At 39.4% G+C, this 14626-nt stretch overlaps 1 protein-coding gene across 1 annotated transcript; it reads right to left on the reverse strand.

Moving 5' to 3' along the window:
• Positions 1–5812: 5812 nt before the first annotated feature.
• On the reverse strand, positions 5813–13877 carry ankrd13a (ankyrin repeat domain 13A). Its single transcript, XM_083911679.1, has 15 exons — positions 13488–13877; positions 12111–12246; positions 11635–11759; positions 11484–11529; positions 11166–11309; positions 10875–11064; positions 9973–10039; positions 9799–9880; positions 9605–9666; positions 9386–9516; positions 9109–9266; positions 8450–8581; positions 8053–8213; positions 7863–7927; positions 5813–7697 (listed from the first exon to the last, which is right to left on the reverse strand). Exons 1-15 carry the CDS (start codon positions 13593–13595, stop codon positions 7499–7501), a joined length of 1806 nt encoding a protein of 601 aa, XP_083767805.1. The 5' UTR covers positions 13596–13877; the 3' UTR covers positions 5813–7498.
• Between the last annotated feature and the right edge of the window lie 749 nt (positions 13878–14626).

Here is a 14626-nt window from a genome sequence, read left to right on the forward strand (position 1 = left end):
CACAACCCTTCTGCCTCTGCACTCTCTGCTACTCTGTGATGTAAAGGGGGATGACAGGTTAACATGGGGCATGCATTTTGATTATTCTGCTAACGAGTGTGATAGCACTCCCTCAAAACGCCTCCTGGACCTACATGTAGATCTAAATCGAATTACTTTTTAGCTCCTTCTTTATTTTTGCCAATGCTGTATTTTGTTTATAAGGTTGTTCTGTAATACAGTGCTTGTACAGGACTTCACGCCAGCTGCTGGATATATTTTTCGTTTCTTCCCCTACAAGTGTTTGTAATGGAGAGAAGTGAGGCACTCAGACAAAGACCACATCGGTTCATTTTCAGAAAGAAATCTTTGTAAATCTTAGAATTTAGTGTTTTGTTTAAGTATTGACATAATTTATAGCAGGGCATATGTACTGCCTGGAGATACAGTACAATAAATACAGTACAGTATGTACAGTTGGACTACAGCATGTACAACTGTAAATATATTGGTTATTCATATTCAAAATGAACTTCATGATCTTCATCTGATGCCTTCATTTAACTCCACATAGCCTGTTTTGCCTTAATCTGCCTAAATATTACACAGTATGTACAAAAATTGTAAAGGTTGTATTGATATTGTGCCTCTCCAATGTTTTCACTCTCTTATTTAGGACTGTTCAAATGTTGTTTTGTTTTGCAGACACAGCATCCTCACATTTATGTCTTTGCCAGGTGTTATCTTATCTAACTATCTAACTTATCTCAAAGTGCTTTACACTTTATTAATATTCAGAGAATAATGTGATGAACAAGGTGATGCTTGATGTGTCATTTCAATCCTTTTCAACCTGCTTTATGTAATAGTCTCATGTGTATAAATGAATTATAGTATACATGACATATTTCATCTTTGGGCTTCTTTTCATTCCTTAAGGTTAAACATGAATATGAAAAAATGAACCAAACATCATACAGTTCTGAGTTAAATTCCACAATCTACAGTATATAACAAAATGTAGTGTATTTTTTTCAGAATCGTAAATGTGTAGCAGACCACATGAAAGATTTGTTCTTATAAATCTCCATATGGTGATTTTCATGTCTTTGTAATGCCTGTTGCTGCTCTCCTCTATTAGCTATTCTAATTAACAAGCTAATTTGCAATATCCAGAATCCATCAACATACAACGGAATAGAGCATCCTCTACCTTCAAACACGTGTACACACACACACACACACACACACACACACACACACACACACACACACACACACACACACACACACACACACACACACACACACACACACACACACACACACACACACACACACACACACACACATACACACACAGATCTTTACTAGTTCAACTGATTTTTATTCCTGGGTAAACCAGGCCCGATCACTTCAAGGACGACAGGTATGAACGTGTAGGAGAGAAGAGAGTGGTGTAGGATGTATGATTCCCCATTGAGCTGCTGGTTGATGGACGTTCAGATCAAAGCCCTTTTGTGTCACTGACTGCCATTGAAGTAGAGAACAGGCAAGCACAGGAGACACATAAAAGAGACACTGCTAAATAGACAGTTTCTTCTACACCTGACATGAACACATCAACAGACAGTATATAAAGAGGGGAATGACTGACACAGTGTATGTTGCAGTGCAACAGTGCATTGATCCTGACGAAACACAGCGCAGTATAGCTAAGTACAGAGCTAAAAAGAGGAATGGCAGGTTTTATACAACTTGGCTTATATACTAGAGCATTCAAACTATCAAGAGAACATATATGTATATATTGTCTGTCAGAAATGTCTATTTATGACTGGGCTCCTCCCGTGGACCAGACCTCTATATGAGTGCAGCTGCAGATATTCTTGATTCTGAAGATGAGAACATTATTTTGCACTCCTGACATGTGAATTCCACTGACAACATAGACAATCATAATTATTTCTTCTTTAACCCTTTAAGTCCCATGAGTAATTTATTTGCACTAATTGATTTGTCGTCTGTCAGAGAGCCATATTGTTTTAATTTAAATTAATTGACAAACCAAATGGGCTTAATCTATTTATTGAATTACTAGGAAGCATGTTATATTGTGATATCTATTGTTATCAAGATATGAAAGGACCTAGATCGGAATTGAAACTTTTGGTCATATTGCCCAACCCAGGTTTACTTTATGATGTCTCTGCCCCTTGGTTTCTCTGGGTGTATTAGACTCAGTGAACAAGACTGATTTATGGCAATATTGTATCTTCATATAATCCTTGCATGAATCTCTTGATTTGTCTGGCATTTAAATTGCAGGATTTTCTCAATTTCATGATATAACATAACGTACTATTGCCCACCCATACAAACAGAAGACGCTCATTAATTCCTACATGCTTTATGGGCCAACCAAACTGCTTTAAACAGTGATACAAAATCACCTTAGCGTGCTGTACGTGCAGAAAGATGGAGGCTACATTTGATTTGAAAAACTATTTGTCATCAAGCAGTTAATTAGGAACAGGAGTCTACAGTCAAGGTGGCAGCTCACAGCGGTGCTTTGAGCTGAAACGGAGACTTGGAGAGCTGATTGGTTGAGTGTCCTCGTTTGACTGAATATCCAGGATCCTGATGTGTTAATAAATGAGCTCAGTGTGCCTTACATAGATGGAACAATGTGAAACAATCAATCCAGTGGTATGATGTAATGACGTGAACACATCAAGTAGTTGCACTGTGATTATGTAATGCGCATAGACTGTATAAATGACATCATTATACAGTCTATGGTAATGCTCTCATACATGTGCTGTCATGAAAATGTTCAAATTCATTGATGAATCATTGGGAACTGATAGTCACAGAGTTACAAAAAGTTTATTACTGAAAAGAGTTATTTCCTTATTAAGCTTATTAAGTCCATCAAGCGTCCATTCTCGACTCATTATAAAAACATCTGTTTAATTCTAACAGGAGGTTTGAGTTCATGCTGTAACAACACGTTTTCTGTTTTGATTAATTTATCTAGGAAGCCTTCCGTTTTCATTTCAGGCCACCGTGAGTGACATTTCCTAACATTCATTAAGCCTCTCATATAATAAAGAGCCATGAGAGTTTGTGATGGTGTGCACTCTGAAGTTCTATAGACGATGAAGGTAAAGGCCATACACATCAGTCATGCATAATTATATAAGGATATAACCGCGAGGAGCTTGACCTTTATATCTATTCTTCATTGCTCTTTGACATTTCAGAAATGCTGAAATGTGATGGAGGCCTCTCCCTTGATGTGATGGTTACCAGTCAGAGAAGGGATTTTATACACTTTGTATTTTTCACAGTCAAATTACCTGGAAACACCTAAAGCTTTAAAAGCTTCTAAAGCAGTGTCATTCGTGATCCGTTAGAGCTGAAATAAAAAATCATTGTTGATGATTAAATGTTGAAAAAATGTGAAATTAATTGAAAACATAACCTGCATGTTATTCAATGAAAGTAGACATTATGATTGCAACCATACAATCGTATATTGTCAGATCATTTGGTTCATAAAATGTCCAAAATACCACAATCACAATTTTCCAGAGCAAAGCTGATTCCCTAAAATAATACTGTGTTTGTCCAACTAATAGTCCCCAAACCCTTAATCCACTACTATGACTGTAAATATCATAGTGGACTTAGTGGAAAACCAGCAAATATTTACATTTGAGATGTCAGAACCATTTTCATTGATTTTTTAAATTTAATTTAATTTTCATTTATAAGTAAGGTGCTTCATTTTAGAATCATTTCCTAACATTTTCTGTAAATAACTGTATAATTGGGTACTAATTATGGGGTAAATAGACAGTGTCCAGAAAAATTATAAAGAATAAATCTTTCAATAATACATATTTACTTGTATTTTCTACATGCGTTTACTTTTTCATTTATTTATTTACAGAACACTGTTAAAATGTTAAAAGTGTCTCCAAAAAGGATTTAAATGATTCATCTCTTATCCAAACGGTGTTCAGTCTCAACTAACTATCTACCAATGATAACTCCATGAATCAACTCTAATCGTTTTTAGCTGAGAGTCAATGCAACAATCTTTAGGACCCAGATCCTCCAGCGGAAGAAGCAGCGCCTCACTGTCATCACCACCACCACCACCACCATCATCCTCCTCATCACCCTCCTCATCCTCCTCCAGCCTCCGCTATGATGCTGCATCTCATCCCACACGCTGTAATAATGTGTTTCAGTGTGTTGGTGGACGGACAGGCCGATGACTCCAAACTGACCGAGAGAGCCTATGTTGTTTTACAGAAGCAGAATTTAGGTGAGACCTGATGTCAAACTGATGTGAGGCCCCAGCGCAGGCAGTGATGCGGACATGCTGGCTCCCGTGAGGTGTTTATACACTTCAGACTGTCTTTTCTATTCTGCTGATGAAAAAGGAAACTTAAACCCAGAGATGCCAGATAATCCGTCCTCTCACAGCCTTGTTTGTGTTATCGGCGTGTGTTTGTGTCCTCTCAGTCACACTCGGGAGTGTCCTCGCAGTCCTGCTGGTGCTGATGATCATCATGGCTGTCTGTGTCTACAAACCGCTTTCTCGTCGGTGAAACTGCACCCCCGAAACCTGGAGGGGGATAAAGACCGAGAAACTGCTGTCCGCCCGGTGCACCGAGGAGTTCAGCCCCGGACCGGCGCCACAACAGTCGCCTTCTGACGGGGCCAGACTTGAGGGGAGACTCGGGCTCTGCCCCCGCAGAAACCAATAAACACCCAGACTGCACTATTATATATTCACTGGGGTTTGATTGTCATGAAATCAGGTTGTGTAGGCTAAGAGTTATACTGCACCTGCCTATGCGTTATTTATTTGGACTTCACATCTTAAGGAATGCCTGTAATTAGTGTGTTGTGTGCTTTTAGGCTAAGTTTCTGTCTTATTTTTATTGAAAGGAAATTTGGTCTATTTAATTGAGTTCTGTAACCATGAAATGGACTCAAGTGGGATAGTTTGATTTTAATTTAACTATAGACTTTTTAATTTTGATAGTGTGCCACGTAAGGACTTTAAATCTAAAAGGTTGCAAATAGATTTTATTATATGTTGTTGTCTGATGTATTTATTTGTAAAGGTTAATAAACATGGAGTCGTGCAGCTATTAAAGTGACAAAGTGGGATTACAAAGTGAGGAGGCTTTTTTATAGATTAAATCAAATAATTCCAATTTTAAAAATGCCTACATTTGAATATCAGATATAGTTCCTTGAACTGTATGTCTATGTCCTCATTTTGTGACTGATTAGGCAGATGAAGGTGGCTGATTTCCAGCTTTGTACCAACAGAGAATTATGGCTGATGGAACAAGCAAAATAATACACAATAAAATTAGATCACCAGTACATCAGTTTAGAAATCTTGTTATTGAAACTGGCTCAGATTCTAAATTATAAGTTAGGCAACAGTAACATGTACTCTATTTTTACAACCAAGTCTTCCTACATCATAGCTTTGTATCCTGCACAGCCCGACTGTCCAACAGTGTTCTTTGATTATGAGCGATATCCAGAGGGCAGAAGTTGATTAGATGTTGACCATACTGTATATAGATACCACAACAAATTCAATTCACTGCAGATAAATCATGTAAAACTACTGTTGTCTTTAAGAGTTGTCTTGACCTGACAACGAAGAAACCTAAACACATATGTCTAACTCATTACATGCTGAGAAAGCATCAGAGGTTCTCCTTTGTTACCCACTGTGTTTTTGCAGATAAGCACATGAACAAAGTCTCATTAAGTCGTCATGGAAATAAAGTGCTTTTATTTTAGAAACAGCATTTTTTTTAAACCAACACGTTTTCTTAAACCTTTAACATATTAAAAAAAGTTGCAGCTGGAACTGTGCATTACAAAGATCTGCATTAAATTAACCAAAGCTAGCTTTTTTAAAGGTTGAGCAGTTAAGATACTTGCTCGTTACATATTAATTAGGTTTTGAGCTGCAGCCCCTGAAAGTCAGATGCAGCTACGCAGAGAGACCTTTGATAAGGGGTTGGTTGTCAGTGAAATCAACTATAGTGGTTAATGCATGTTATTCAGCATCACCCTGGTACAAGTGAAGCATTTTCTTCTTGGTTTTAAGTTACAGAATTAAAAAAAAAAGAAAAAAATATGTTCAAAAGTTTAGTCTAAGTGGCACCACGTATCATCACCGATCTTTGCCCCCCCCACCAAGCGTCATCAGAGCAAAGCAATCACTTGGCACGTGCTGAAGAAACTAATCCTACATATGGCGGGCATGCTTGAGCTTAAGAGCCTGTGCTGTCTTCTGCTCAGAGGTCAAGAGTTGTTCGTGGCTACAAAAGGCTAACAGACTGCCTTCAGGAATCTGAATAATCTCTGCAGCATTGGTTGTGCGACTGCTTTTAAAACCGCATGACGGCTGTACATCCACAGACAGACTGGTCTCTGCTATTGTGGTTTTCGAAGTGAGGTGATAATGCTCAAAAGTTTTGCTCAATGACGGTTAACAAAAACACGTCCTTTCTCACTGTTAAATCTGAGAAAATGTTCAATAAAAAAAAATTAGCCCGGGCAAGTGAAAAACCCATCCGCAACTAAGATATTACGTTACCATGCGGCTGATTTAAAAGTTTCTCTGACAGCGAACGTGATCCTGTTTACCCATCTGAATGTACAATCATTAAGTACAAGAAAAAGCATTTACGTATGAACCTAACTTTCTGAAATAATATTGATATGGCAGATATTTAGGAGTGATACCGTTTCACACCGTAAAAACATTTACTAGGCTGTAATTTGATAGATTAACAAACTAATTCCAACGTGAAAAGAAAATGTGTACAATTGGAACCCTGAGATTTCTGTCATTCAGTGAGCTCAGTCTTCAACAAAGTGACTCTGTAGGTAGACTTCACAGTGAAAACACTCAAATATGTCCCTTTAGGTCCACAGTACTAGTAGCTTTCTATTGTGCTAGGCTGATTTCATTCTAACCATCTAAAAACCACGGAAACAGGTAGGGGGGGGGGGGGGATCATGCTCTGGACCTTAAGTGCCACATTTGAGTGCCAGCACTACATTAAGTCACCTGTCATTTTTTTCATATAACCTTAATTACACTGATTTGATCGCACTCTGGACAACAATGTGATCAACACACATAGGTTGCTGCTGTGACTCTGATTTGGATAGAAAATAAATAAAAACTAACCAGAAATGATTTGAAAGAGTCCAGGAATTCAGTGTGAAGATGGAGACACTATGCAGAGATAGAAATATATAAAGGAGTATGCTCATACCAAAAATACCTTTTGGAAAATATTGGATAGCGAGTCTGATACTGCCTGTGCAAGAATGATCTGCTACAGAAAGAAACCTGCGGTTGCATAGATGACTGCAGTGGTTAGGAAGGAAAATTGAGGTGTGGTGGTTGCTTCTGGATCTAGAAAAGTTGTATTATTATTCCCTCTTATTCCTTTTACTTCTCAGTTAGTGATAGCTGCAAGATCCTCTCCAGCTCCTCTTCTTCCTGCTTCCTCATCCTGTCCTCTTCCTCTTGAGCCCGTGCAGAGATCTCCATGGCCAAGCGGAGCTCTGAGTCGGGGCTTGAGGCAGAGGGGGAGCTTACGGGGCTTGGGGTGTCTCCAAATTCCACTAGCACCCCCTCTGGGATACTCCTGGAATGGCATTGAAAAGGAATAGTAAGATCCAGCTCTGTTCTGTGGTTTTTAATGACACATATAAAAAGGTTGACAGGGTCATCTAAATGCCTGTATCGCAAGGATCGTTCCTTTTACCACATATAATTATTATGTAATTACAACGTTAACCTGTTTTCCTACCTGTCACTCTGGCTACTGGGCATTACATCAGTGAATTCCCCATCAGTGTGATCCCAAGTCCCCTCCTATAATGACATAAACATCAGGAGCACTTAAAGGATGCAGCGAATTGCAAGGAGAACAAAAAATGATAAGAACAGATCTGCGTGCGTTGAGGTATTTGCGAGAGCCGAGTGACGATTGTTCTGACCTGGTCGGGGACTCTACGAGACTCCAGTAGACTCTGGTGGATGGCGAACTGCAAAATTTCCTCATCGTTGTTGGACATAGGTGTGTGTCGGCTGCCTCCTCGGCGGTGGTAACTGACGGGCACGTCAAACACTGAAGGACACACCTGAAACGGAGGCAGTGCTGGACGGATGAAAAAAGAAAAGCTGGTTTAGGGATGTAGACATTCACAAACATGTGACTACTTTAAAATACCGTCACATTCAGTGGTTAAAGGGATGGTTTTAGATGGGCCTTTAGGTGGCTAAAATTCAGTGCTGAACAGAATCTACTGTAGGTAACACACTGACTATGGATAAGTACTTCATACAACCACACAAAAAAACTGAACTATCCCTTTAAACTGGCAGAGTTCCTACCTGCAGCTTCTTCCTCTTCTTCTGGGGATGTTGGTGTGGCTGCTGGTGTTGGGTTCGCCTCCTCTTCAGTACTGCATTTATTGACATTACCAAATGTGATCCTGGCATTCAGCACATGAAACAGGGGAATCTCTGCAACAGAGGACAACAACATAACATCCACGTCTGTCCAGACTTACGTGATATATGTAGTGAAGAATTTGGAGGAATTTAATAAAAAGGCATAAAGGGTATTTTGTGTTGAAACACATCCTCAGCCCGGCAGCAGCACAGAAGATCTATACACCCCAGTTTCAAGATTAGTGTCAACAATTCAGTGTCTGACCAGATGTCTGCCCTTATGTATCTGCACAACCTTATGATGTCACAGTGATGTTGACCTTTTACATTTTAAATATAAAATGTAATCTCTTCATAATTTGTTATCCAATTAGACATTTGTTTAAAATTATCATAGAAATTCTTGAAAAAAAAAAATGCATTTTTTGAAGTCACAGTGGCCTTGACCTTTGACCTCCAAAATCTAATCAGTTCACCCTTGAGTCCAAGTGAACATTTGTGCCATATTTTAAGAAACTCCCAGGGGTTCCTGAGATATCTTGTTCACACTAACGGGACGCTGCGGCCTGTGTGAGCTACCCTACACCTCTGTCACACACCTATTTTAACAGGAAATCCAGGAGGGAACTTCAGGGTTACGAAGTCTCGTAGACGTGCAAAATGGGAACTGGTCCGAGCCATGAGGTCGATAATTGGGGTCACCTGCTCCACCAGGGACAGAGGGTGGTCCTCGCTCATCCACAGTGTACCTTTGAACCTACGTGAGGAGAAGATTGCTGTTCAAATGCGCACACAACTTAATGTGTTGATATAGATTACACAGCAATGAGGGATAATCTATGATGTTTCTGTGGCCATGAACCTGTGTTTACTTACTTCTGTGTTCGAATGCTCAGTTCAATGGGTCGTCCGATGTCTCTGTTCCCCAGCTCAAAGTCAGGATCAAAGTATTCCTCTGGAGTAATGGCAGTGGGATTGGTGGCAGTTGCATACTCAAGAGTCAGGTCCTATAAAAGTTGAGCACTTGTATCAAATCAGCTACCAGGTGGGAACAAAACGCATATCTATAATGCAATTACTTAATGACCGACCTACCCCTTGTGCACTTATGTGCTGCTCTACAGACCCAAGCAGAGACTCCAAAATGTTCCTTTCACCTTTGAGCAAAAAAAGTTGAACTTCAGTACTTTCATTCATTTTCAGGCAAATGAAGGTTTCTTATTCGTTTGGACAAAAATCTACAATTTACAGAGGGAAAAATTACATACGAAAAGATATTTTCTACCTACTTTTTATCCTGGCTTTCTCCTCATCTGTAAGATGCTCTGTCCGTGTCCTGATAACCACATTTACATTATTCACACTGAAAACCTGAGAAAACAACCAGAATATAAAGTCATGCACTATTATATATGGGCTCCACAGTTTTAAGTGGCACTAATTGTTAGAACATTTCTGTGAACCTTTGCTTCAAATCCATTGACCACTTCAGTTTTGTCAGCTCTCCAGCCCCAAATCCCAGCCTTGTTCCTGTAAAAATTGTAATTTGTGAAAACAAAAGCATCATTACAGGCAAAATCTACCATTATACCCTTCAGTTTGGAATCACTTCCACAACACAGAGAATATAATGATGTGATTAAAGCTTTAGGTATGGAACATTTTGAGTAGCAGCCGTACAGAAGCCCCGACGGCTCGTTTAAAAGCAGTTTCTGAATACGGGCTGCACGCGTTTCTCTGGATTGAGCATTTTGATGCATTCACAGTATTTTTTATAGCACCTCAACCTGCGTTATAACCAAGTGTTAAATGGACATCTCCCTTTTAACAAGCTGTGATTAACAAGTAAAAATGTCCACCGTGAGAAAGACCTCGTATTCATGATCACTATAATCACAGCTGTGTGTCAACTGTCACCCATGTTTGAGGATGTTAACCCGACAAGCAAGATAATATGAAGACAAAATATTACCCCACAAAAATTACATGATATATGATCAACACGACTGGTCAAATTTGGTTACACTATTAATATCTTTTGTATGTTGTTTGTAGAGTTACATAAACATAACTGATGGTCAGACATCCTTTGAATAAATAAGGCAGTGTAAATATTGCATGTTAGATAATTAGATGCCAGAATGATACTGGGAATATCATCCAGGCGTCAGTGTGGAATGATGACTAATACGCGTAATGTTATATCACTCAGTGAGTAATGACATTAACACAAGTGTGAAAATGCCATGAGATGTCCACTCTTATGAAAAACGGTCACTGCAGAGTTCGTTCTTTGCTGATCAAAGGAAGTTTGATTGAAACATGTTGCGATAAAAAAGGACAAACAAGAAGATGTGACTCTTGCCTCTCAAAAGCAATATCCTTGGTGTCCAAGTAGGTGTTGACAATAGGGGTGGTCAACCTTTTGGCAACTTCCTGTTCAGCTGGCTGCATTGACTCTAGCGTGACATCCTCGATTTCTTGGGATATGTTGAAGCGTTCAGTGTCCACGACTTCATCGTCATGGTTCACCTCCATCAACTCTGCACATGAATCTTTAAAAATACAAACAGGGATGCACTTTGATAACTCTGCAGAAATGGTACGAATCATTCAGAGAACTTTTTTTTTGTGTAAGAGAGGCTAAAGCACACACCGTCTCCTCTGAAGATGTAGCTTCTGCGCCCTCTGATCCAAGTCATGTTTTCAAAGCCTAGAAGTGTGGCATCCACTCGCAGGCTGGCGCCACTTTTCCAAATGCGACAAACATCACTTGGACAAACCCGGGACAGAAGAGGGACTGTGAAGCAACATCATATGAATTTCTCACACATGAAAAACAATTTCACTCATTGGTAAACCAAAACTTCCCCTTTCAAGAGGCAGATATGTAGTTTAGATTTAGATGTCTTGAAGCTGGCAAATATGTTGCATTTTGTGTGAATATTTATTTGCACGGTGGAGAAGAACTTACTCCAACTAGTGAATTCCCACTTCATTTCCATATAGAAGTCTGGAGACTGTGGATGAAAAGATAGACAGAACAATCATTTCCTTTGCCGGTAATTGTTTCCAGGCACATTTACAGATGGATGACTTGACAACGGGAAATGTATAAAGGAAACCTCTCGGATCTTTGACAGCAGCTCAGGCACTCCTCCCAGAGCAGTGGAGGCTTTGAGGTAGTCTCTGCGTTGAAGCACTAACTGAACCATCTCTGGATCTCCGGTGCTGACTGCCTCCTGCAGCACTACACAGAGAGACAAACGTATAAACAAACCGCTAAACCTTTTAATGTAACAGCATCTGCTCCCTAGGAGTAGCAGCTATCCATTAAAAAAAAAACAAACCTCAACAATAACAGTAATAACCATGGAAAGTGAAACTGTTTCACTACAGTCAGAGGAGTGGATATGGATTTTTTTTTTTTAAACCAGAAACCCCATTAACAACAGATGATGTGGGGGTTAATGTAAGAAGGGCTCTAAGTGATCAAACAACCCACAAATCCTCAAAAAAGCAAAACTACAAGACAAGTGAAGAAAGCAGTCGTGATACCATAGCATTATATGTCTGTTATGTAATCAGTTTTGTAACCGACCTGTCCAATTCATGCCGTTTTCTTTTGTCACTTCAGCACCGTGTCTCAGAAGGACTCTCACTGACTCCAGGTGCCCAAGCGACACAGCCAGGTGCAGAGATGTCCGACCTCTGGGATCCACAGCCTCAATATCATTCTAAGAAAATCAAGGAGAGACCCGCACATTAGTTAAACACCACAATTGAAGAAAGGGTCATGCTGGCCTTGTAATATTGCCTCGCTTGTCACTAAAGGCCTTCATATTATAACTCATAGAGTCATTTTACACCTTTAAATTAAGGGTAATTACTGATAATTATATAGACCTGCAGTAGTCAGTACACTGACAAGACTGAACATCATGTCTGCTCCTCACATGAGTCATGAGGTAAATGTGTTATTGATCAACATTGCTGGGTAGTAACACTTATGAGACTGGATCATAGTAATTAGGATAGACAATATTAACTGGGGTGAGTTACTGTGAGGGAAAACACAATGAGATTAAAGATGCTTTTTAAAGAATAGTAATATTTAGACATTACTCATAAGTCTCCTGCATGTTTGGCAGGAATGAAGCTGAGAAGATGACATAATCACCGGAATTCTTATTAACATGCCAGTTTCGCTATTAGCAGGTAATACGCCACAAGTTTAATTTAGTAAAGCTATTTGTGTGTTATTAGATTATATACTATCCAATTCAATTCAAGAAACTCTATTTGTCCCCCGAGAGGAATTTAGGGGCACATAGTAGTAGGTAGTGGTACACACAAAACATAACTGAACAAAAACAGCATCAATGAAAAATATATACAATTTAATAAGGTGTATTTTGGTATGTACACCAATGTGTAAGATGCATTAACATAAGGTTTCGTTGCTACTGTGTGCACAAGATTACTGGATAAATACATACACACACACATATCTCAAATATTATTGTTATTATTGTAGAAAGAGCGACTTGCTGATGCTCATGGAGGAATTGTTGAGTCTCTGTAAATCATAAATAAGTCAGAGAGTGGTCTAGACCTCTGTGTAAAGTGTCTTGAGATAACTTTTGTTGTGATTTGGCACTGTAAATAAAATAGAATTGAATTGCTGGGTGGTGAGTTGGGTGTTTGAGGAATCTAATGGATTGGGTTAGTAGCCTAAATGAACAGCTGCATACAGGCTCTCAACATGTATCATAATACATGTTTTAAAAGAGTGAATCTGAACCCGTCGCTCGGTGAATAACCATGCAGTCAACGTTATTGGCAGCGGAGCATCTGTAAACACGACTGGCCTACTTTTACTGGATGGCTACGGATGATTTAACAGCTCGCTCCTGGCTTCATGTAGCTAGCAAGCATTTGGTATGAAGGTGTGAAACATATTCCGTGTTTTACCAACCTGTGGTAACGTTATCTGTTCCTCCAGAGTCCTGTAGTCATTCTCCCACACTGCGGAGTGCAGGGGGAACTTCCCTCGGATGTCCTCGCTGACGTTAGCCGTGGACATCTTCCTCTGTACGGAGCCGCTCACTGCAACGTTAGCCTGCTTCTAATAATCACAGCCATGGGGGAAAACTGCGACAGCTACACGCTAGTTCTGCCAAAATGTACCATTAATATGATTCATGCCCTTAAATATGACAATGACAACGTCGTAGATATCTAAACCGGTGTCCAACTTTTTCACCAAGCCTTTACCGTAAATAAAACTTTTGAACAAGGAAGTGCCAGGGGCAGTACACAATAACGACAGGGGTGTCCTGTATGGAAACAGACTCACTGTCTTATAAAAACAATCTAATCAAACACGCAATTCTTACCCTTTAAACAGAACTTAAGTTACCGCAATTATCTATTTGGGTAAATACCCGACAGAAACATGATTTGTAAATAAAACCGCCCCCCTGTAATATAAAGGAACAGTCGGTCACAGTTGGACTGAACCATCGTGTCCGCATGGGGGTGGGCAAAAATCGAATCAAAAGTACAATTAAAATAAACGTGATCCCGTTCCGCACTTTTATGCAATATATATGTGAAACCTTTGTGTTTTATTGTAAATGGGCCCTGCAAACTTTGACAAAAGAAATTGTGTAAATGTGTCCAGACGATAAATGGATTGGTATGCCTATAACCGAAATGAGCTCGTCGCTTTTACGGTTAAGGGGGGACTTGCTGGGACGTTTTCACAAGCGTACCGCGGTCCATGGTGTAATGTACGACCCCTGTACCAAGCCCGACCTCCGTTAATACGTCCTGAATGATTGATTTGTCTTTATTTTATTATGTAAAACGACAGCAGTGATAGTGATGTGCAAATTGTGAAGATCATTTGGCGTCATCACATCATGACTTGGTTTTAGGCTGCCAACAACACGGGCACAATTACAGTATTGTTTATTAATATGCACTGTCCCTGAGACAATTAGCTGAATAAAAACAACCATTATTAATTAAAAAAAATAAAATAAAAAGAGCACTCTTTTTTATACCGTGTCATGAAGTTTTTTTTATTATTATTATTGAAAAGAAATTAGT

This window comes from Echiichthys vipera (genome assembly GCF_963691815.1).
Source record: "Echiichthys vipera genome assembly, chromosome: 4".
In the NCBI taxonomy this organism is placed as follows: Eukaryota; Metazoa; Chordata; class Actinopteri; order Perciformes; family Trachinidae; genus Echiichthys; species Echiichthys vipera.